This window comes from Hibiscus syriacus, unplaced genomic scaffold, assembly GCF_006381635.1.
Source record: "Hibiscus syriacus cultivar Baekdansim isolate YM2019G1 unplaced genomic scaffold, ASM638163v2 tig00113279_pilon, whole genome shotgun sequence".
Lineage (NCBI taxonomy): Eukaryota > Viridiplantae > Streptophyta > Magnoliopsida > Malvales > Malvaceae > Hibiscus > Hibiscus syriacus.
Window position 1 is genome coordinate 36,753 of NW_024063450.1, and position 23,761 is coordinate 60,513.

Here is a 23,761-nt window from a genome sequence, read left to right on the forward strand (position 1 = left end):
TTTTTCTGTCTACAGTGATGCTTCTCATTCTGGATTAGGATGTGTTTTGATGCAAGATAGGAATGTTGTCGCTTATGCGTCACGTCAATTAAGGCCGCATGAGCGTAACTATCCTACTCACGATCTGGAATTAGCTGCAGTGGTTTTTGCTTTAAAGATCTGGAGACACTACCTCTACGGAGAAAAGTGTTATATCTATACTGATCATAAGAGTCTGAAGTATCTGCTTACTTAGAAAGAATTGAATCTGAGACAGCGTCGCTGGTTGGAGCTTTTAAAGGACTATGATTTCGAGATAGAATATCATCCAGGGAAGGCTAATGTAGTGGCAGACGCCTTGAGCCGTAAGGCGATATCAGATCTCAGAGCCTTATTTGCCAACTTGAGCTTATTTGATGATAATAGCCTGTTAGCAGAGTTACAGGTTAAACCTACTTTGGCCGAGGAGATTAAGGCCAAACAACTCCTTGATAGCTCGTTGCTTCCCATTATTGAATTAGTTAAGCAAGGATCGAGTTCGGAGTATACTGTGGATCAGGATGGTATTTTGTGTTTTCACAGTCGTTACTGCGTCCCTAAAGATGATGAGTTGAGACGAGTTATTCTTCAGGAGGCTCATAGTAGTCCTTATGCTATGCATCCTGGTGGGGACAAAATGTACAATAATCTCAAAGAGCGCTACTTTTGGACTGGTATGAAGAAAAATATTTCAAATTTTGTGGCGAGGTGTTTGACTTGTCAGCAGGTTAAGGCTGAGCACCAGCATCCATCTGGATTGTTACAGTCAATTAAGATTCCTGAGTGGAAATGGGAGCGCATTACGATGGACTTTGTTACTGGTCTTCCTCTAACTCCTTCCAAAAAGGATTCTATTTGGGTGATTGTTGATCGACTCACCAAGTCAGCTCACTTTATCCCTATTTGGGTTAATTATTCTCTGGACAAATTGGCTAAGTTGTACATTTCTGAGATCGTTATACTTCATGGTGTTCCGTTGTCTATCATATCTGATCGAGATCCGAGATTCACTTCCAGGTTCTGGAAAGCTTTGCACGAGGCTCTGGGTACTCGTTTGAATTTCAGTACAGTTTTTCATTCTCAAACTGATGGACAGTCTGAGCGAGTGATTCAGGTGTTGGAGGATATGTTACGGGGTTGTGTGATTGATTTCCGTGGTAGTTGGGAAGATTTCTTGCCATTAGCTGAGTTTGCTTACAATAATAGTTATCAGGCGAGTATTCGCATGGCACCGTATAAGGCTCTGTATGGACGTAGATGTCGTACTCCTATATGTTGGACAGAGTTACATGATAGAAAAACTTTGGGTCCAGACTTGGTTCGAGAGACTGAAGATACTGTCAGACTGATCCGTGATCGCTTAAGAGAGGCATTTGATAGGCAGAAGTCTTACGCAGATAAGCGACGTAAGGATATCGAGTTTGAGGTTGGAGATCAGGTTTTTCTCAAGGTATCTCCATGGAAGAAAGTATTGAGATTTGGACGTAAGGGTAAACTGAGTTCGCGATTTATTGGGCCGTATCGTATTCTGAAGAAAGTTGGACCTGTTGCTTATCAGCTTGAGTTGCCTTCCCAGCTCAGTCGTATTCATGATGTTTTTCATGTATCTATGTTGAGGCAATACCGTCCAGATCCAGATCACATCATTCAGGTTGATGAGGTAGAGCTGAGACCTAATTTGTCATATGAGGAGGAGCATGTTCATGTTTTAGAGAGGGATGAGCGAGTTCTTCGGAATAGGCGTATTCCAATGGTAAAAGTTAAGTGGAATAATCGTAGCCCCTCAGAAGCTACTTGGGAGACATTGGAGTCAATGGAGATTCAATTTCCTCATCTATTTTCATAAGGTAAATTTCGAGGACGAAATTTCTTGTAGAGGGGGAGAATTGTAACAACTTGAAAATTTTAAAATAATATTTAATTGGGAATTGAGGTTTTAATTGTGAAAATTGGTAAATTTTTGGGGACTAAATTGAAAGAATTTAAAACTTGTAGCTTGTTTTAGAGTTAAAGGAAATTCAGGGACCAAGCCCTGAATTTACCCTAAAATGTTAGGTAAAGTTTGGGTTATATATGTTATGCGTGGTTTTCTGTTTTGAAAACAGAAAACCACGCCCAAATTTCCCTTCCCCTACCTCAACTTCCGACGATGATTCCGACGCCGTCCGAATTCCGATCGTCGTTTTGAAAGCACCATCGTGTTCGTTATCGAGTCAGGAACAATCCCCTTAAATTAATTGAAGCGAAACGCTGCCAAACGCCGTGAATTTCAAGTCAAAACATTGACGTTTTTCTTAGCTCAATTGCCTAGAAAATCCTAAATTCATCGCCGATCGTTGCTCCGTTTACGACACCTCCCGCACCATCGTGTTCCTTGTGCCATTCCGAGTCCGCCGGTGTCATCCTCGGTCTCCGTCGACGGCGGCGCGTGGGGAGGTGAAGCGGTCAAAGTTTCCGATTTGATGAAATCGAGCTCTCCGCCATTCAAAAATTTGAACCGATCTTTGTAAGTATCTCGAAATCGCTCAAAATAATTTTTAGGAATTTTTCCGTGATTTTTAGGACGCCAGAACACGTCACACGCGCCGCCACTACGCGTGGGGAAGTAAAAAATGACCGGTTCAACCGATTTTCTTGAGGGTCTGACCGGTTTTGACCCGACCCGTTGACCGACCGACCCGTTGACCGACCCGACCCGTTGACCGACCCGACCCGTTGACCCGACCGGACCGTTGACCGTTGACCGTTGCTATTCTGGGAATTAATTTGATTTTGGTGCTATTCTGGGAATTAATTCGAAATGGGTGCTATTTTGGGAATAAATTCGATTTTGGTGCTATTTTGGGAATTAATTCGAAAAGGGTGCTGTTTTGGTAATTATTTTAAAAAGAGTGATATTTCTGTAAAATGTTTGACAGTTTGTTGACCTCCTTTGACCAGAACTTTGATCGGCTTTGACCGGCTATTAAAAGATCGTTAATCTTTTCCGAAAATACCTATCCTGACAGTTTTCGACGTCTTGAATCCGTTTTTGGGGTCCGTTTCACCAAATTCGAACCCGAAAGTCTCCAAATCGTCAGTCAAACCCGTTGACTTTGATTTTGACCAAGAATTTGAAATTTCGGAAGGTCATACTTTATGTTTTTCGACGTCCTGAATTTGATTCTGAAGTCCGTTTTGCCAAATTCTGACCCAAAATCCCCAAATCAAGCATGTGAACCCAAAAAGGCTTAGTATTTTAATATTTTAATTATTTATTTGAGTTTTGGTTAAGGAATTGATTCAATAAAATATTTTATGAAGGTACTCATGTTTCACCTGAGCGAGGATCAGTTAGGTACGGTGTTGTTCGTTCGTCAGATCAGTCCGAACCGCGTAATACAAGAATTACCCGTAGGTTTCCTTATATTTTTAAATAAAGATTAAGATTATTTATATTAGAATTCCAATATGGATTTTTCCAATTCGTAGGATCTAGCGCTGCAGCAGAGCGTGATCGACAAACCCAATAGTAGGCTTCCCTATCTGATTTCTCAGACTGTTACAGGTGTGTTTCCCGACAGTGTTAATTATTTCTGTTTTAAAATATATATCTGAATATTATGTATCTGATATCTGATTTACCGCGTATTTCTGATATGATTTATGGTTACAGTATTTTATACTGATATTTTTAATATTGAATTGTCCGATATCTGAAATTCTGTATACTACTGATTTGTCTTCTGATTTCAGTATTTCTGTATATGATTTTTAAAGCATGAATACTTTTATGTTTTCAAGAATTAATCATTGTTTTCATTCAAATACATTCATGAACAATCATTGGAGGGTATTGTTGAAGGAAGTATATCCGCAGGTTCCTCGGCTTTGTGCTCAGGGCCTTATTTGATGTGTGGGCTGGGTGTATGGTTCTGGGAAACCTACACATTCTGATGTGATGGGCTGGGGGTAGTGTTCATATTTTTTTTAACGACATGATTGCATAAACCAACTTTACTGGAATATTTTTATCAGTATGTTTTTATATACACTGTATGGAACACACTGAGCTTTTTAGCTCATTCTGTAGTTTTTACCCTTTTTCAGATAGTAGCAGACCGTAAGCTAGCAGATTTGGCATCAGGGGAGATCAACTACTTATTTTGTACGAACATATATTTCTATATGTTTTCAGTTATGTTTGGTGACATGTATTTGCTATCGTTTTGGACATATATGTATTATTAATATTTTGTTCTGTATTATATTTTATGTTCTATAAAAAAACCTCTGAATGGGATATGTGACCACTTAGGTTTGAGTCTAACTTACAGACCGGGTGTGGGGAGGTTACAAGTAACATGTCTCATAAACGCCCTAGGTCTTCTTCTAGTTGTGCAAATCAACCTCCAAATCCTCCTCCCAATCCTCAAGAAATGACTATCCAAAACTCATGTTTTAACGAACCTAATCGTAGAAACCTTTATTATAGGTACGTTAATCACTTCGAGTCTTATAATATTATAGATGAGCGTCTTCCCTCGCTTAAGGTGATGGAAGAAATGAACTTTAGATATTTATCGATTCTAAAAGCTTGGAAATTTGACAACAGCTTCAAAGTCAAACTCGTTGTCTACCAACAGCTTGTCCGCATTTTCTACTCTAATGCGCTTTGTGTCCAAAACGAATCCTTTAACTATTTCTTTTCATATTAACTTCAAATTATCTTTTAGTATGAGTCCTAATAGTGAAGAATAAATGATAAAGAGATCGTATGTATCAGTAGTGAGAAATTTAATATTCACTATGATTTGTATAAAATCAAACATTGTAGAAGCAGTGAGGTTGGTCGGTTGATACATGGTTAATTCAAAGGATTTTTTAATTGTTTGTTGTGATTAGAAGATAGTATATGTTCAAACATAAAAATGTAAGACGTAAGGTAAAAAAAATAATGTGAATATATGATTATCTCAATCAAATTTTCAAGTGAAAGATTGTTTGGTGGGCATGTGATGTAACAATAATTCATGCCAACAATTATCAAGTTGGAAACATGGGAGGTGGCTCTTCAAAGCCAATTAATTTCAAGTTCAAAGTAAGAGACAATGGCAACTTGCAAAATAATTAGATGGGTTAATTATATTTTTATCCCTAAAACTTTAAGGCCATTTACAAGTTGGTCACAATACTCAGTTATAAATAGGCCTTTCTTCATCCCAAACCATTCCAATCTTCTCTCCTGTCCTAATGAAGAGAATTCTCTTTGTTTTCTTATCGTATAATTGAGAGAATTTATAATTTATATTTTTCTTAAAATGAATTTTTTACCTTTATTTGTGTTATTTTATATTATTAAAGTATTTTACGTAAAATATCTTTATTATTATTATTATTATTTAAATGATCAATTGTTACTTTATTCTGTTTGACGATCGTATATACAATAAGATACAATTATTAATGATTGGTCAAAATAATACATCTCTGGTCATTTATAAAATTTACAGTGTGACGTTACTGTCAATTTATTTTTCTCTATCATATTTTTTTGAAGTAATGACTTATTCGTAATTTATAATATGTAATCAGTCTCCACTCGAACCCTTCGTGTAGAAGGCATAATGTGTGAAAAAAACAACTGAGCAAATCATAATAATTAGTCTCTTGGCAGACAAATCTACGTTCTTAATACTTTATGGAAAGGACTTGAATAATATGATCTGATTCAACGAATCATTTAAAAAACGTGAGCAGCAAGATCTACTTGCTTGTGGATATGACAGTCGATGGTTTTCTCAAACCACACACCTTCATCCAGATATTTATCATGAAAGCTAACTTCCCCATCTGCACGTATGGTCAATGCTGCACTGCTACTTGTGCCACAGAGCCCCTGTTTCCCAACAACCGAATGATTGTACAAGAGAGAAAAAAATTAGAGTTTTTCATCAGCTTTAACATTATTTCCCCCTAAATTTAAGTGGTCCAGTGATAAAAGAAAATGTTATTCTTCGAGAGTATCCAAGAAAAAAGAAAGTAAAATTTACCCTTGGGGTGTCCATTTCAACAAATATAGAGCTATGGTTGAACTCCCAGTCGAGAGCACAAATGCCAGGTAACTTGCTTTTATCAGCTTTCACTTTGTCCTTCATAAGTTTGTCAACCATTTCTTTCACCGCTACTTCGTTTTTGCCATATTTGTTCAGTATTTGTTTGAAGCTTTTACCTAGCCGTTGAGTCTGCAGTGTGTGAAAGTATTAATCTTCCATTAATAAAGACCGAAGACTGGAAGAATTCATTTTCCTTTTGTGTTTTACCTTGGGCCATGGTGAATCAAGCTTGACATTTGAGAGCACATGAAGACCTGGAGAAACCTGTTGGATGGCAACAGGCTCCCCCACCCAGTGGCCTGTTGGAGATATAAACCATTGATTTTGAAGGAATATCAGCCACAATGAGGTTAAATCTATTGCATAGATGAGCATCGGCAGCCAGTTGGTGGGCAAATTCCATGGGGCTCTTTGTGCTCTTTATCAACATCAATAGTTTCGTCACATTCAATGAACCAGCCAGCACCGTTGGAAAGAAAGAAGATAGAGATTTATTTACCTTGAAGAATAGTAAAGGAAGATCGCCCCGTGTCTTGGCGTGGTGAAGATGATGAACCTCCAACACATTGGTGAGAAAAGCTGCTCTTCCTTGTCTGGTGCATGCAAGCCATGTCCCTCCAGCAACTTCGTCTCTTCCTCCCAATATCTCGCAACCATCAACATCCCACCAATCCAATGCCTTGGTAGGCCTTCAATGCCACCCATAGACTAATAAGATATATGAGGAAGAAGACAAAGAAGAAGAAGTAGAAGAGGTGTGGTATTCATCTCGGTTATGTAGCAGAAGAAGAGGATATAGTGGATGAGCTTGCTAAACGAAAGCAGCAATACACATGGTATTCAATTGTTTGTGTTTGAGTGAATTGGTTCAACTCTTTAAAGAGATAGCATGGTCGAGGATAGGGACCGTCGTCTCTAAAATTTTTAAATTATCATATATTCTATATATTTTCTTTTAATTTTATCAGTAATTGTTTTCAGTAATAAAAGCCATCACAATAATTGACGAATGTCTCAAAGCAATAATTACATCAAATTTGGAAGTTCATAGTGCATTCTCTTTCATTTAAAATTATTTTTGTTTTATTATTTCATTATTTTATATAAAGAAAAACCATCCGTACATATATCGAATTAAATAATCCTTTTAATTAAGAGAACAATTATTCTTCTTAAAAGTTTTTAGATTTGAGTTCGTAAGAGTGATTGGATATTTATTATTAAATGCTTAAAAATCTTTTTAATATATATTATCCTAAAATCTTTCTAATATAATCCTATAATTATCTCATGTTAATAAAAAAAAAACCATTCACACAGAGAATTTTTTAAACTTTACTCGTTTTAGTTAGATCTTACATTTATACGAGGAAATAGGATTGATTGACATATTTGGCTCCTAACTTCAAATTTGAGGACCCTGATTCTATACGTTTTGGCCCAGACTTTAATTTCGGTATGTAATTTAGCTCTTGAATATTTTTTTTTACAATTTTAAAATAATAATTAAGTTTTTATTTATAAATAAACAATTATCTAAAGTGCTAACATTTCTATTTTAAATTTTAATTTAGTATAAATTCAACTATTTAATTAAAGATAAATCTATATTAAAAAAGTTGGGGCCAAATTTCATATCAAAGCCAAAGTTAGGGACTAAATTATAGATCAAGAACAAATTCAGGACCCAAATTGCTTCTAACAAAAAGTCGGGAAAATTTTAGACAAAGTCAAATTCATGGGGGCAAAAGGCACAGTAACCCTAATTGTGATAACAGCAGAGACAGATCCTTGCAAAATGCAACAAGTAGATAGATTTGCTTGTATTAATATTGGACTGACCAAACACACATCACTCCGTTACTATAAACTTAAAATGCTTATAAAATACAGAGGTAAATAAATAAGTTTGAGCACCCAAATTCCTTGCTTCGACCCACATGCATTCAATCTAATTGATGGTATAATTAATGGTTCTCTCAAACCACACACCCTCTTCAAGACAGTTCTCGTAGAAGCTAACCTGCCCACCGGCACGTATCGCCAATGCCGCCGTACTCCTTGTACCGTACATGCCCTGTATAAATCAAGTGAAGATTTCAAAGTTATCGTATAATTTAATTTTTTTTATATATTTGAAACTGGGGAATTTACCAGTGGGGTGTCCACTTCAACGAAGACGGAGCTAAGGCTGAACTCCCAGTCGAGATCACAAATGCCGGGTAATTTGCTTTTATCAGCTTTCACTTTGTCCTTCAAAAGTTTCTCGACCATTTCCTTCACCATTACTTGGTTTTTACCATATTGGTTCAGCATTTGTTTGAAGCCTTTACCTAGCCGCTGAGCCTTAGGCCAGGGTGAGTCAAGCTTGGCATTTGAGAGCACGTGAAGGCCTGGAGAAACCTGTTGGATGGCAACAGGCTCCCCCATTGGCCTGTTGGAGATATAAACCATTGATTTGGAAGGAATATCAGCCACTATGAGGTTAAACCCATTGTATCGATGGGCATCGGGTGCCAGTTCGTGGGCAAATTCCATGGGGCTCTTCGTGCTCTGTTTTCAACAGCAACAATTGTTGTTAACTGTGAGCTAATTTGGTTCAACAAATGAAAGAAGAAATCATTTTTGTTTTACCTCCAAGAAAAGTAGAGGGAGATCGCCTCGGGTCTTGGCGTCGGGATGGGGATGGGGATGAAGCTCCAACACATTGGTGAGAAATGCTACTCTGCCTTGCCTTGTGCATGCCAGCCATGTCCCTCCTCCAACTTCATCTCTTCCTCCCAGTATCTCCACACCATCGACGTCCCACCATGCCAATGCCTTTGTCGGCCTTCAATGCCATCCATAAATTAACAAGATATTCCAAGAAGAAGTAGTAGTAGTAGTAGTAGTAGAAGAAGATACCTGTTGCGGTATTCATCTCTGTTTTGTATCAGAAGAAGAGGATAGAGTGGATGAGCTTGCCAAATAAATGCACCAATACACATGGTTCCAAGAGAATGAGAAGAGACTAGCAGATTAGACAAGAAAATAATGCAATTTCTTCTTGTTCTTGCATGCATATTAATCAGGGTTGGACCGACTATATATTATGCAATTAATTACCCTTACCCTTTTTTTTATTTGATTGTTTTACAAAGACTGCTACTTCTACTCCTAATGGAAAATACTCTCTTTTTAATACGTATTAAATTGTGTTTGATTTTAAATTAGAATCTTGTAAGTGAAATATTCTACCTTTTATTAATTCAACCAACTTTATTGGCTCATAAAAGATGTTCTTAGTGAAAATTGATATTAAAATGACATCAAGCAAAGAGTGAAGAGGAAGGAAGGAATAAGGATATGATTAATCAAACTCCATACTGCATGTCATTTAGAAGATGAAATCAGTAAGTAGATAAGAATTAGGGTATTATTACCTGTATAGTTACCCATTTTAGTGTGTTTCTGTCATTATCACTCAATTTTTGAAGTTTTACTTTTTATTATTAAACTCTCAAATTTCGCTCTTTTTGATCACTAAAATCATTGGCCTTACCCACGTCGACGACGGAGAATTTGATGACGCCAAGGGACCGGAGGGGTCAGGTTCTGATCGAAACTGAGTGAGGAATTCAATGGCGACGGTGGTGAAGCACGACGGTGGCGAAATCGGCGTAAAATCGCGATAAGGTTCACGGTGGCGATGGTTTTTATCGAAGTATTCGAAGGTCGATTTACGACAACCGGAAGCTTTATACGATGAACGGTTTGAGGGGTTTTGTTTGGGTGGACGCCAGTCACAATGGTATCGGCGGAGCACAACACGATGGCCGGAGGACCACGGTTCGGGGCGGAGACGATGGGGGCTGGGAAAAATTTGGGTTTAAGTTTCAACTGGAGAAGACGATCGGGGGTTTATTTTTCACTGCCCAATAAAAATGGGATAATTCAGGTTCAAGTCTCTGAATTTCCATAGATTTCAAAACCGAGCTACAACTTTTATAAATTTGCAATTTGGTCCCTAATTTTTTCCTTGTTACTACCTTAATTCGATACTTAATATTAATAAATTTTTGCCCCTAAATTGGGGTTTGACAAAAATTTAAAATTAAAATTTTATTTTACAGAAACACATTCGGTAATAAAAATAGAATTAACCAAAACATAAATTTAGTAATAGGCGGGTGACCAAATAGTTAGTTTACCCTAAATAAAAAGCATGTATGAGTTATGTTAAATAAAAAGGAAGTCAAGTACTCAATAAAGTCTACAGAGTAAATCCGACTCCTACGGTACAACGAAAATAAAACATTAATTTCAATCATCAAATTAGCTATCATTTTCTATTTTTGTCTATCTAATGTGGAATTTAACAGCTTCCACAAATTTATGAAACAAACGTGATAAGCAGGTCAAGTCAACTAAGTCTATGATGCAAGTCTCACTCCTATGGCATGACATGGCCATCCAATTAAAAGCAAAGAAAATAAAATCTAAAATTTATTGGATATTTATTTTCAAAATTCTTAAATATTAAGAAAATAAAGTTAATAAAACATTAAGTATTCAACGAACTCTATTGAGTAAATCTAACTCCCACGACACGATAAAAATAAAACATCAATTTCAACCATCAAATTAGATACTCTTTTTCTAATTTTGTCTATCTAATGTGGAATTTAATAACCACCACAAACTTATGAAATAAACATGATAAAGGAGGTCAAGTCAACCAAGTCTACGGAGTAAGTCTCACTCCTACGTCATTAGAGGTGTAAATAAACCGAGCTTTAATAAATAAGATTATGTTCATGTTTGTTTGTTTATTTTTAAATATATTCATGTTTGATTCGTGTTCGATTACTTTTTTAATATCATCTTTGTGTTCGTTTATTTATTTTTGAAGGTATTTGTATTCGTTTGTTTAGAGTTCGCAAACATATTCGTTTAATGTTTGCGAATGTTGTTGTTCACGTACATGGTCATGTAGCGTTAACTAACATGTTCATTCGCAACCTAAAAATGGTAAAATTATGTCATTAGTGCTTAAACTCATTGAGCTTCATTGTTTAAACTCTAAAATTTCACCATATATTCAATTTAGTCTTTACATTCACCAATATTCAAAATGTAAAAAATGAAAAGTAAACGAGCTTCTAAACAAGCTTGATTGTGAACATAAACAAACGAGTTGATAAACGAGCTTGTTTGTGAACATAAGCAGACTGGACACACCTCTATTCATGTTCGTTCATTTATTAAATGAACATAATAATTTTGGTTATACTCGTTCAGGGACGGAGTCAGAATTATATATTGACAGGGGCCGAAATATTAGACTATTTATGAAAAATATAAAGACTTATTAGGTATTTAAACTCGAAATTCAGCATGAACCAAACGATCTTAGTGATTAAGGGATTGTTGTTATCATTGAGATCCCGGGTTCAAGCATTGTGTATGTAGGGATGTGAGCGTTAATTGTAAAATAGTTGAAAGTCTTTGTACAAATACTACCTTGTATTCACCTTAAAGTTATAAAAAAAAAAAAAAACTCAAAATTCACAAGACAAATTCTAATTTGTCTAATATTTAATCTTACAATTACCTAAATTATAATTAGACCAAAAATTTGAGAACACAGACTTATCATTCTTTAGTTCAACCCCTACTTGATTAAATATTTAATAATTTTTTTATATTTTTAAATTTAAATATTTATTTTTACTTGAACCAAAATATTATTAAACGAAAATGATATCGAATATACAAATTTTAATAGGGGTCGGGGCCCCCTTGGGCCCTAAAGGAGTTCCGTCCCGGTACTCGTTGATTTAGCTTAACAAATGAATATAAACGAACGGTTCACAAATAGTTTAGCGAACACTCTTTTCATTTACACCCTTAAGCATGTCCATCCAATTAAGAGAAGAAAATAAAATTACATAAAAAAATAAATTTTATTGAATATTTATTTTCGTAATTTTGAACCATTCCAAAAAATTAATTTATTTAAAATTAATAATTTTAATGTTTAATATTTTAAGTTTGTTTGGTAATCTAAAATTAAAAAAATTATTTATTAAAACTTTTTGAATGAGAAAAATATTAAACTCTATATTGTGATGAATTCATCATCATTTAAAGTAGAAAATAACTTGGATATATGTATTAAAATTGTTCTATATTTTGGTTGTATTTTGGGATTGGAGAGTCTTGTAAAGATTGAAGAAATTGGGGTTTTACGTGAAGATATTTTATTTGTGAAGATGAGAAACTCCATGGACATGATGAAAGTAGCTGTAATCCAGAAATCACCACTTTCTTCTCCTTCTCTCTTGGCTTCAACAATTCTTCAACCCACCCTTGAACAAACCAGGCAAATCCATGCTCTCATGGTCAAAACCCACTTCAATGATGCCAGCCTTAGCCCTTCAGCACAATTCAATCTCCTTATCACATCTTACACTAAAAACACCCAACCCTACAGTGCACTTGACATCTATGCTTATTTGAGAAGAACGGACTAAGAAGTTGATAACTTCATGGTCCCTGCTGTCCTCAAAGCTTGCAGTTTTGTTTCAATGTCCCAATGGGGAAAAGAAATACAAGGTGTCATAACCATTTTTAGAGTGAAACAATTTATTTATTGTTTTAAAAACAGTTACGACTTTAATTTTGAAAAATTTGGTATTTTGAATTGATTTGGATGAAAATTAGATAGAGTCGTCATCAACATTTGGGTTAGGTAGGCCGAATACCTAAAAACGTCTTTTAAAAATAATTTTAAGAAAAATCATTTTTAAGAAAAAAAGTAGTATGTGTTTACCAATGATTCGATTAAAACGGGTTCGGAAGTCAGTTACGCGTGGGGAATGATTAGCACCCCACAGCGCCCAAAATTGGTACTGTGTCGCTTACATATTGTCGTGATGGTGAAAAATATGAATTGAATATAAAATTAAATTATGATCTATTTATTGAATATTAATTTGCTTCGAATTATTTAATTAGGGAAAAAATTTTAACTCGAAAAGAAACCTCGAAATTAGCAATTCTCCACTGGGAAAACTATTTCGATTATTTCTTATCTATAAGAATATTCCCTCTTTGATAAAATGTGAATTGAATAGAAATTGAATATTGACATTTGGCATAAAATAAGTTGCTATTTAGAAACATGCATTGTATTGTTCAACATGAAATTAAATAAATTAATTAACTAAACAAAACTCATTTATTTCAAGTCTCATTTCGTTCGAACGTCGTGTCGGATTGTACCACTTCGATCAAGTGATACTCTCCATGCCCGTTCTACAAATACGTGTTCTTGAAACAATTCGGATAACATTAATATCGACAACTAGATATTTTACAAATTAAAATAAATCGAATTGAATAAAATGGAATAAACATTAATAATATATATATATATATATATATATATATATATATATATATGAACATACAAGGGTAAAAAAACAAATTTAATAAATATATATATATATATATGGGTATATGATATAACATGTATATGTAATGAAATAAAATAAAAATTAATTAGGACATGCGCCAATACATTTGAAACATAATATGTACATGAATATTATAACCTGGGTTAATATGTAATCATGCAAACATGACATACAATAATGCAAATATCATAAGGTTAATAAACAAGTGACTAAACTGCATAAATTAAGAATACAGTATAAGAATCATAAAATAAAGAATCAAAATCAATCAGTGACTATAATAAAATAAGAATAAAAATCAGTGGCTGATTTTAAAATAAACAAAACAACACGCATGATGACCAAATTGAAACAAAATGAAATAGAGTGTCAATATCAGAATAATCAAAGAACATGAGCCTCTTGGTGACCATAATATAAAAACATGATAAAAACCTAGGTACCTAAATAGTAATTAACCCATAAATCTAGTGGCTAAAATGAATGTTAATAAAAATTGATAACCAAATCGAAAATTGACAAAGATACATCAATAACCAAATAAGGACAACAATGAACTAAAATGATATTAAGTAGTTCGAAATAAAATTAATTAATTTATCATTCGTGATTAAAATATAAGGCTTACAAAGCAATGGGATTAAGCGCACAATTATCCCAAAAAAGTAGAACACGCTGGCCAAGAGAGATGAAACGGTGTCGTTTTGCATGTTCCATATAAGCCTAAAATTAGGCCAAAAATAACATTCAGCCCTCATTTCTTCAGACCTTCATTTGAGAGTGAGAGGGAGAGCCCGAGAGAGAGTTCTAGAGTTCCCAAAAACCAGTGGACAACCACCGTGTCGTCCGTCGCGGACCGGCGGCAACCGCCGTTCGCTGGTGTCGGAGAAGAAAGAAAAAAGCATGATTTAAAGCGTCTTTTCGTCCCGACGATGGATCCATGCTTCATTTGGCCTGAAAATGACCCCATCGTCGTAGATCTACAAAGAAACCTCTCGATTTCTTTGGCTCCGGTGACTCTTGGACTTCTCGGTGGTCCAACTATGAGGTAAGTCTCATTCTCTATTTATTTCCTTTGTTCTGTTGTGGTTTTCTTTTCTAGTTCTCTATTTTTTTCTTCTGATTTCTCGGAATCCCCACTCGTTTTTCCTCTCAGTTTTTCTCTCTTTTCTTCCTTCAAAACTTCCCCCGTTCCCCTCTTGATTTATCATTGAACCCTTCCATTTAGTCATGGAGTAGGTAGATTTAATCCCGAATTTTTCGGATTTAGGTAAGATATTGGTGGGATTTGGTATAATTTTTGTTTTGATTTTGGCCGATTTTTCATATGATTTGGTTTATGTTTGTCTCCCTGTCACTGTTGATGGATGGGCTCTCATCGGCTCCTATGGCGGTGGCTCGGGATGTCAACGATGATGGCTAATGCGGCTCGGCGACTGGAGTGATGTTAGCGTGCGACGGTGACTGTTGGTGAAGAAACCCTAATGTTTAAGGTTCTGATATCATTGGGTCGGGTCGGATCTTGCAGCTGGGTCGGTTCGGATCAGGCATGGGGCTCCAACCGGGTTTAGTACTTTGGGCTTGTAATTGGGCTCCGGGTTGAGTGTTGTAATTGGGTCTTGAGGAATTGGGCATGCATAATATGTAATAATATTAATAATAAAAATAATAATAGTAATAATAATAAATAATGATAATAATATTTTGTTGACCCGGATAAAAATGGGTGTCTACAGCTGCCCCTCTTTGCACATTCTTGTGTTAACAAGAATAGGGCAAATACGAAAAAGACAACCACTTTTTTTCCGGTTCTCTTTTTTTGGTTTTGGAAACTTGATAGTGCTTGATTTGGGAAACGACACTGCTCATACGTGATGAAGACGTCTAAGGGTGACAAGACTCCTACATAATGAGGAAATCTAGTCAAGGGATGACACTGCTCATACGTGATGAAGAGTTCTTAGCCATCTTTAGGAAGGGTGATAACACGGCTCATACGTGACGAAGAGTTCTGGTTATTAAAGGTTGACACGGCTCCTACGTGATGAGGAGATCAGGCCGGGTGATGACACAACTCATACGTGATGGAGAGTTCTGGCCATCTAAAGGTGATAACACGGTTCCACTCTGATAGGGACGGCTGGTTATCTAAGTTGACATAACTCCTACATGATGATGAGATCTGATCATGTGATGACACTGCTCATCTGTTCATGAGTCTTGGCCATCTAAAGGTGATAACACGGTTCCACTCTGATGGGGACGGCTGGTTATCTAAGTTGACACAGCTCCTACGTGATGAGGAGATATGATCATGTGATGACACTGTTCATCTGTTCATGAGTCTTGGCCATCTTTAGGGAATATGATAACACGGTTCCTACGCGATGAGGACGGCTGGTTATCTAGGGGTGACACGGCTCCTACGTGATGACGAGGTCTGGTCAAGGGATGACACGGTTCCTACGTGATGAGGACGACTGGCCATCTTTAGGGATAGTGGTTTCAAGGGAAACCAACTCACAGATTATGCTTCAAGAGAATCTGTCTCAAAAGAGACAAAATTCATTTAAAAGGAAATGACTCAAGGATAGTTTTGTTTCAAGAAAAATAGACTCAAAGATTTAATTCGTTTCAAGGGAAATGATCTCAAAGATGTTTGTTTTGTTTCAAAGGAAACAGACTCAAATATGGGCATTTCTCAAGAAATTGTCTCAAAAGAGATAAAATTCGTTTCAAGGGAAACGATTTCAAAGATGGTTATTGTTTCATGAGAAACAGTATCAAGGAAAATAAGATTTTTTTCAAGAGAAACGATCTCAAAGATGGTTGTTGTTTCCAGTGAAATAGACTCAAAGATGATTTTTATTTCGAGTGAAACAATCTCAGAATTTGGTATTTTGAGGAAAATTGTCTCAAGTGAGACGACTTTGTTTCAAAGGAAATAGACTCAAAGATTTTTTTCAAAAGAAATTGTCTCAAGAGAGACAAAACTCGTTTCAAAAGAAACGATCTTACATATGGGTGTTTCAAAAGAAACTTACTCAAAGATTATAAAATTTGTTTCAAGTGAAACAGACTCAAAGATTTTTTTTAAAAAGAAATTGTCTCAAGAGAGAAAAAACTTTGTTTTTAGAGAAACAAATCGAAGGATTTTTTTTTATGTCTCAAATGAGACAAAATTTGTTTTGAGAGAAAATTGTCTCAAGTGAGACAACATTTTGTTTCGAAATAAACAACATCAAAGGATACTGATAATCTGCTTGTTCCTGCTGGTGAAGGAAATGCCTTCAGAAGATCTGATCATTCGCATCAGGATGTTGAATCCCCAAAGATGCCCCAATATTTGATGTTGAATTTCCAATGATGCCCCAGCATTTGATGTTGAATCTTCAAAGATGCCCTCATTGTTCCTCATTTATTGATTCAACATTGATTCTAAGTATGAGCTTTATGTTTGAGAGCCACATGTCATTTACCAAGATCCACTCTAGAGAGATTACCTTGTTTGAAAAGTGTTTTTCTTCTCCTTTTATTTTCAAGATCTGAAAATATCAATTAGAAGAGTTTTGAAAAATGTTTAATTAAAGATTTGAAAATATTGCTCATTTCTAGGTTTTACAATTGAGACAAATCATAAAACTAGAGTTCATTGAATATCAAAGAATTAATTACACTGTTAATCCTTCAATAAATTATAGCTATTTGACAAGTGTCAAGATCAAAGCTATCTTTGGTAAATGGTTAAGTAAGGAAAGGGTAAAATATCTCAGGTTATTGTGTTTGGTCAAAGTTTTGGCATTCTTGTTTATTTGATGCTCACTGATTTGATGGGGTAGCTTGTATGCTCCTCTACTGGAAGTGTTCTCCGACTCCCAGCTCTCATGCTGCACAATTTTTATATTCGAGCCGCCTTTTCAGGTTTTCAACTCGAATCCTCCTTTGGTTTCAAAACGTCATTCAAAATTTACGTCTTGAACCCCCCTTTGTCATTTTTCCTATCATGCATTAAATATTTTAGAAAACCTTTTACAAATAAAGATTAATCCTGATAGGCGGGATGAAATCTGAAGATAGCCTCTTCTGTTTTGAAATTCATGTATGATTAGAAGGGACTTTTAAGGCACGTAATGTAGGCTATGGTTCATGGTTATGAAAGAAAGGGATAAAAGGTCCAAACAAGTGATTCAGGGTATTGAACCAAGGATCAATTCATTCTGATGCCTTCAATCCTGTCTTGCTCAATTTGAATCTGCTAGTATGTGTCTCTCTTTTTGATGCTCTACGATCTTCAAGTGAAGTGATTCTGGAATAATTGTGCTAGATCAATCTCATAGTAGACCAGTAAAATCCAAACCTCATGATCTGTCTAAACATTGTGAATCCATTTGCATGTGTTCCACAAACCCCTTCATGAAGTTCTTCAAGTATTTTCTTGGTCTCAATTCTATCCACACATCTCAAAAGAACCTGATCTTTTCTTTTTTTTTGTACAAAATATCTCCATCGAGAACATACTCCACTGCCAATCTTCTCAAAGTTCGTTTGTCATTCTCAGTTGCTTCATCTGGATAAGCTCGATACTTCACATACTGAAGAATATCGTAATACCAAGGGAGACCATCTTCCTCCTCTTCCTTCTCTTCCTTAATATTACAGCAATGAGCTGGCATTTCTCTTATACTCATTCGAATAGGCATCATTCGAAACTGATCATCAGCCTTAAACATGGCTGCTAACGTAGCCAGAACATCCGCCATTTGATTTTCTTCACGGGGAAGATAAGTGAAAGAAATATCTTCAAACTCTTTGATCAAATTCATCACCAAGTCCTTTTATTCCATCAATTTGGAATCTCGAGTCATCCATTCCCCTCGAAGTTGATAAATAACCGAAGCAGAATCACCAAAAACTTCCAAGATTTTAATTTTGCGCTCAATTGTAGCTTGAATACCCAGGATACATGCTTCATATTCTGCCATGTTGTTTGTGTATTCAAATACGAACCTACTAGTAAAAGGATAATGATCTCATTCTGGTGAAACTAGTATTACCCCAATTCCATGTCCCATAGCATTCGAGGCACCATCAAATTTCATTTTCCAGACATCATTATTCGGAGCATCTTCTTCCGCTGCAAATATACTCATTAAGTCCTCATTTGGAAAATCCAATTTTACTGGCTCATAGTCTTCTAATGCTCTGCTTACCAAGAAATCAGCAATAGCCCCTCCTTTCACTGCTTTCTGATTTATATAGACTATGTCAAATTCGGACAACAACATTTGCCATCTTGCCATTCTTCTAGTTAAATCAGTTGATTCCATCAGATATTTTAATGGATCCAGTCTTGATATTAACCAGGTTGTGTGATACAACAAATATTGTCTCAGTCTCTTAGTAGCTCATACCAAAGCACAACACAACTTTTCAATTGAGGAATATCGATTCTCACTGTCGGTGAATTTCTTACTGATATAGTAAATAGCTCGTTCTCTTCTTCCAGTTTCATCATGTTGTGCCAGTACACATCCCATTCACTTCTCAAATACATTCAAGTATAAGATCAATGGTTTGTTTGGGATTGGTGGCATAAAAATCGGAGCATTAGTCAAATAAATCTTAATTTTATCAAAACATTCTTGGCAACTATCATCCCATTCTCATGGGTTTTGCTTTCTCAATAATTGGAAGACTGGGTCACACTTCTCAATTAACTGAGAGATGACTCTGACAATATAATTTAATTTCCTCAGAAATCCTCGTACTTCTTTTTGCGTTCTAGGGGTTGTAATTCCAAGATTGCTTTGAATTTATCAGGATCGATCTCTATCCTATTTTCACTGACTACAAATCCCAATAATTTCCCTGAAGTAGCTCCGAAAGTGTACTTGGTTGGATTAAGTTTGAGCTGGTATTTTCTCAATCTTAAAAATAGCTTCCTTAAGACCTTCACATGTTCTTCTTCGGCTTGTGATTTGGCAATCATATCATCGACGTATACTTCTATTTCTTTATACATCAAGTCATGGAACAAAGTAACCATGGCTCTTTGATATGTTGCCCCTGAATTCTTGAGTCCAAAGGGCATCACCTTGTAACAAAAGGTGCCCACATCGTCAAAAACGTTGTCTTTTCCATATCTTCAGGGTTCATTTTGATTTGATTGTACCCTGAAAACCATCCATGAAGGAGAAAAGAGCATGACCAACTGTGTTGTCAACCAATGTGTCAATATGTGGCAGTGGAAAATTATCTTTGGGACTTGCTCGGTTGAGATCCCGGTAGTCTACACACATCTGAACTTGGCATTTGTTTCACCTTGTTGGGATTTTCGGACGCTCAAATCGACAACCGTAATTGCTTGCAAAGAGGGTCGGAACGATTTTTGTGTTTAGGGAGTAAGGAGATTGAAAGATAGAGATTTGCACAGCGATTTAGAGTGGTTCGACTTTCTAAACCAAAATCTACATCCACTACCTTAGCTCCTTACCAAGGATTTTCCAACAAATTCACTAATTTGTTCTTTCTTTTGAGGATAAAGAGTAACCTTACAAACTCCCTAGTTTTTCTGGGCTAAACTAGAACCTTTCCCTAGCTTTTACACGGGCTAAGCTAGAACCAAAACCCCTTTACAAAAGGATAAAATAAGTAAACAAGAAAACCTCTCTAAGGTAGGTGTTTACAAGATTGAGCTCACAAGAACAAAATATTAACAAGAGAAAGATGAAATAAGAATGAAAAACTCTTCTCTTGTGTTTGATTGCTTGGATGGGTGTTCTCTTACTTCTTCAAGTGTCATCAGCTTGTATTTATAGCTTGGAATGAGTTTGAAGTCGTATATAGCCGTTGGGGATGTTTTGGAGCCGTTTGGGGATGATTTTTATACTCAACAAGGCTGCCCAGAACAGAGGGAATCGATACCCCTTCATAGGGAATCGATACCCCTTCATAATATTCAAATTATATGACCGTTGGGCTGATGAACAGTGGGGGAATCGGTACCCCCTTGGGGGGAATCGGTACCCCTTTTACATACTGGAAAATTTGAGCATCGGGTTACTGTTCAAATAGTAAATTACTATGCATAAAAACATTTTTGTGCTCAATTTTAAATTAAAAGAACTTTGAATTATTTTTGTAAATTTTGAATAAATTCAATTAAGTCCAAAAACATTTTGTAAATTCAATTCAAGTCCAAAAACCATTTTGCCTTAAATTGTTATATCGAAACATAGTTCAACACACCTTTTGGTATCTACTCTGTATTGATGTCTTCACTCATGTGAGCAGATTTCTTCCACCTTTCCCCCCAGTGTAGAGGGTGATCCTTGGTTAGGGTTGAATTAGAAGAAAAAAATACTATAGGCTCAAAAGAGGACAACAAGGGATATATATATACATATATGGATAAATGAAACAAAGCCGTTCGTCATCTCATATACAAAAGTCCTTGAAAAGAGGTATCCCGAGGGGATAGATTTTCAGGATTAATTTTTATTCACATGAAAAAAATGTAATTAATGCATGATAGAAATATTTAGAATTAATTCTCCTTTCTGCTTCTTGCTCCCAGCATGTCTCAATTGTTTAGGTTCATCTTCAGGAAGTTGATGCAAGATGCCCCCAAGTTGTGTCTTCTGGTAGGAAGGTTCATGTTCAAGTGAACAACTCAATGCCTTAGGTTTTGTTGGTAGAAAGATATCAGTTTTGCGTCTAAAAAGAAGATGGTGTGACTTTATTGACTCAAAGGTATGAGTATGACTCTTTGTATCTCCATGAATTATTCTGGGTAAAGAATCAAAGGATTTTTTTGGTTTTAGACAGGATAAGAAAGGTTTGATCTTGCCATATGTCAAAAATCTATAATTCTGGAAGAATTAAAAGAATCCTTAATTCATTCGATATTCGAAGAACTAAAGATTAAAATTTGCTCAATTATTCAACCTTAGAAGGTAGTATAAGTTCAGTCGTTTAAAAGATTAAACAAATATAAAAGACAAAACAAAAACGTGTTCAAACAAAACAAAAACGTGTTCAAACAAAATAATGCTCTTATTGCAATGTGGTAGATGTCATGCCCCCATTCTTCTTTGATTATCCATGCCCTTGAATCCATCAGGTTCATCCCGCATTTCAGTGCCTTACAGTGGTCAGAGGAATGTCTGGAGCTTCTTATGTGGTAATTGTACACGAGATCAACATCGTAACCCTCAGGATATGGGGAGATATGGAGACTTTTTTCTCAGATCATCCTGGAAGGCTCAGTCTTGCAACCAGCTGAACAAGCTCCCATTGTACTGATTTCAGCTTCTTGCTTCTATGTGGTGTCACGTGGTTAGGACCACTTTATAGAATCCTCCATGAATTATCTCCATGTTTTTTTATGAAAATGCTTAAAAATGAAATGCAGATGCAAAATACAAAGATGCAAATGTAGATGCAAAATGCAAAGATGCAAATGCAGATGCAAAAATGTTGATCCCAACGATGGACATCGTAGAATAATTTTCACCAGAAATAAAAGCTTTCACATTACAAGACAGTCCATTTTATAGATATGCCTTCCCTTAGATGTTGAGTCTGAAGTGGATCGCCACTTCATCTTGGATCTTCGTCCTTGAAAATGATGCCCCTCAAGCGCTTTGTAACCTAACTTTGTTAATGCCCCGGCGGTGCTGAAGTGCATTACTCCTTGATGGTTAACGATGAAATGATCGTAGATAAAAATCTATTGCTTGATTACTCCTTGGATCAGTGGATCGTCATTTCAGTCTCAAATGCTGCATGATCTTCAAGCTCACTGCTTTGTCTTGGATCTTCGTATTTGGAACTGATGCCCCTCAATGCTCTATAAACTAACTCCATTAATGCTTCGGCGGTGCTGAAGTCAATGCGTCGCTTCTTGATGACTAGTAATGAGATGATCGTATATAAGAATCTATTGTTGATTACTTCTCGGATCAAAAGATCAGCTTTCCAATCTCAAATGTTGCACGATCTTCAAACAAGTTTCATTCTGGTACTCTGGACTTCTCTTAGCTCTCGACGCATGTCTGTGTACGCGACTGCTTGATTGAAATTTTTTTATCTCTTATTGTGCAAAATTTCCACTTGAGTATCCCCTTGCGAATCAACACTTTTGCATTATGTTATGTTGATGTAATGCAATGCAAAGAAAGATGAAAAATAACACAAACAAAAGAAATAAGTTAGTGTACACAAACAAAAGAAAAGAAATTAGTTAGTACAAGTAAGATAATCAATACAGATAAAAATGTTGTTCAAAGATGAATAAAACATCTACCCAATCAGGATATCTACCCGATCATGCTTTAATTAAATAATATTCCTACCCGGACATGCTATCTACCCAAAATAATTTTTCAAGAAATTAATTCTAACCGCATGGTATCTAGTTCGCATGTTGTTATTTAACAAAAAAAATATTCTACGAATTTAAAGCAAAAGGTAAGGGTTTAGAAACACTCCTCCTTTGTGTACACTTAGTTTGGGTACCTACTGACGGACAGAGGTTCGACATGACTATACCTAGGGTGACCATTCTACGGTTCACTATATGCATGGTTTTGGCTCTAACAGGAAAATGGTACTCGAATTGTCCTTAATGTTAGTGCCCCCTTGGGCTGCCAAACCCTCGATCCTCACCCATTACAGGTTTCGAACGGAACGAGTTCAATTCGAGGGGATTCACTACCTTATACCCATACGAGGAATAAATCCATAGGAAGGTATAAAGTATGTATCCCATGGGTTATTTGGTAAAACTTATACGAAGAATAAATTCTTACGAGAGTGAAGCATTCACCCCGACTAATTTGGAACGAAGCTCGGGTCTAGAGCTTATGTTATGCCAATGCACGTGATGTGTGTGAGGAGGAAATTTCAACCTTTTGACTCAAAAGGAAAACAAAACTAATCGACAAAAACTTGGACAGATCTGAAAGCAAAAATTCAGATGTTAGTATAACAATAAAAATAATGAAGCAATTAAAAACTTCAATAAAAAGATCATAAATTAACTAGAGACTCGAACTCATAATTTCCACCACAACAACATTGAGTAAGTGACTTACAGCATGACTCTCTAAAAAATTCCCCAGCAGAGTCGCCAAGCTTTCATAACCATTTTTAGAGTGAAATAATTTATTTATTATTTTAAAAACA

The 23,761-nt window shown here is 35.9% G+C and overlaps 1 protein-coding gene and 1 pseudogene across 1 annotated transcript; both read right to left on the reverse strand.

Annotated features, from left to right (window-relative positions):
* Positions 1-5,697: 5,697 nt before the first annotated feature.
* Positions 5,698-6,948, reverse strand: LOC120186117 (annotated as a pseudogene).
* A 979-nt stretch (positions 6,949-7,927) lies between these two features.
* Positions 7,928-9,116, reverse strand: LOC120186116 (transport and Golgi organization 2 homolog). Its single transcript, XM_039190144.1, has 4 exons — positions 9,018-9,116; positions 8,748-8,943; positions 8,268-8,666; positions 7,928-8,190 (listed from the first exon to the last, which is right to left on the reverse strand). Exons 1-4 carry the CDS (start codon positions 9,098-9,100, stop codon positions 8,065-8,067), a joined length of 804 nt encoding a protein of 267 aa, XP_039046075.1. The 5' UTR covers positions 9,101-9,116; the 3' UTR covers positions 7,928-8,064.
* Between the last annotated feature and the right edge of the window lie 14,645 nt (positions 9,117-23,761).

What these genes read in the sequence shown, in the direction of transcription:
- LOC120186116 (XM_039190144.1), bottom strand. Translation starts at nt 9,100, where the DNA reads ATGTGTATTGGTGCATTTATTTGGCAAGCTCATCCACTCTATCCTCTT. An exon ending in AGAGATGAATACCGCAACAG is followed by an intron (nt 8,944 to 9,017) that starts GTATCTTCTTCT and finishes ATGGCATTGAAG; the next exon opens with GCCGACAAAGGCATTGGCAT. An exon ending in TTGAAGTGGACACCCCACTG is followed by an intron (nt 8,191 to 8,267) that starts GTAAATTCCCCA and finishes TGATTTATACAG; the next exon opens with GGCATGTACGGTACAAGGAG.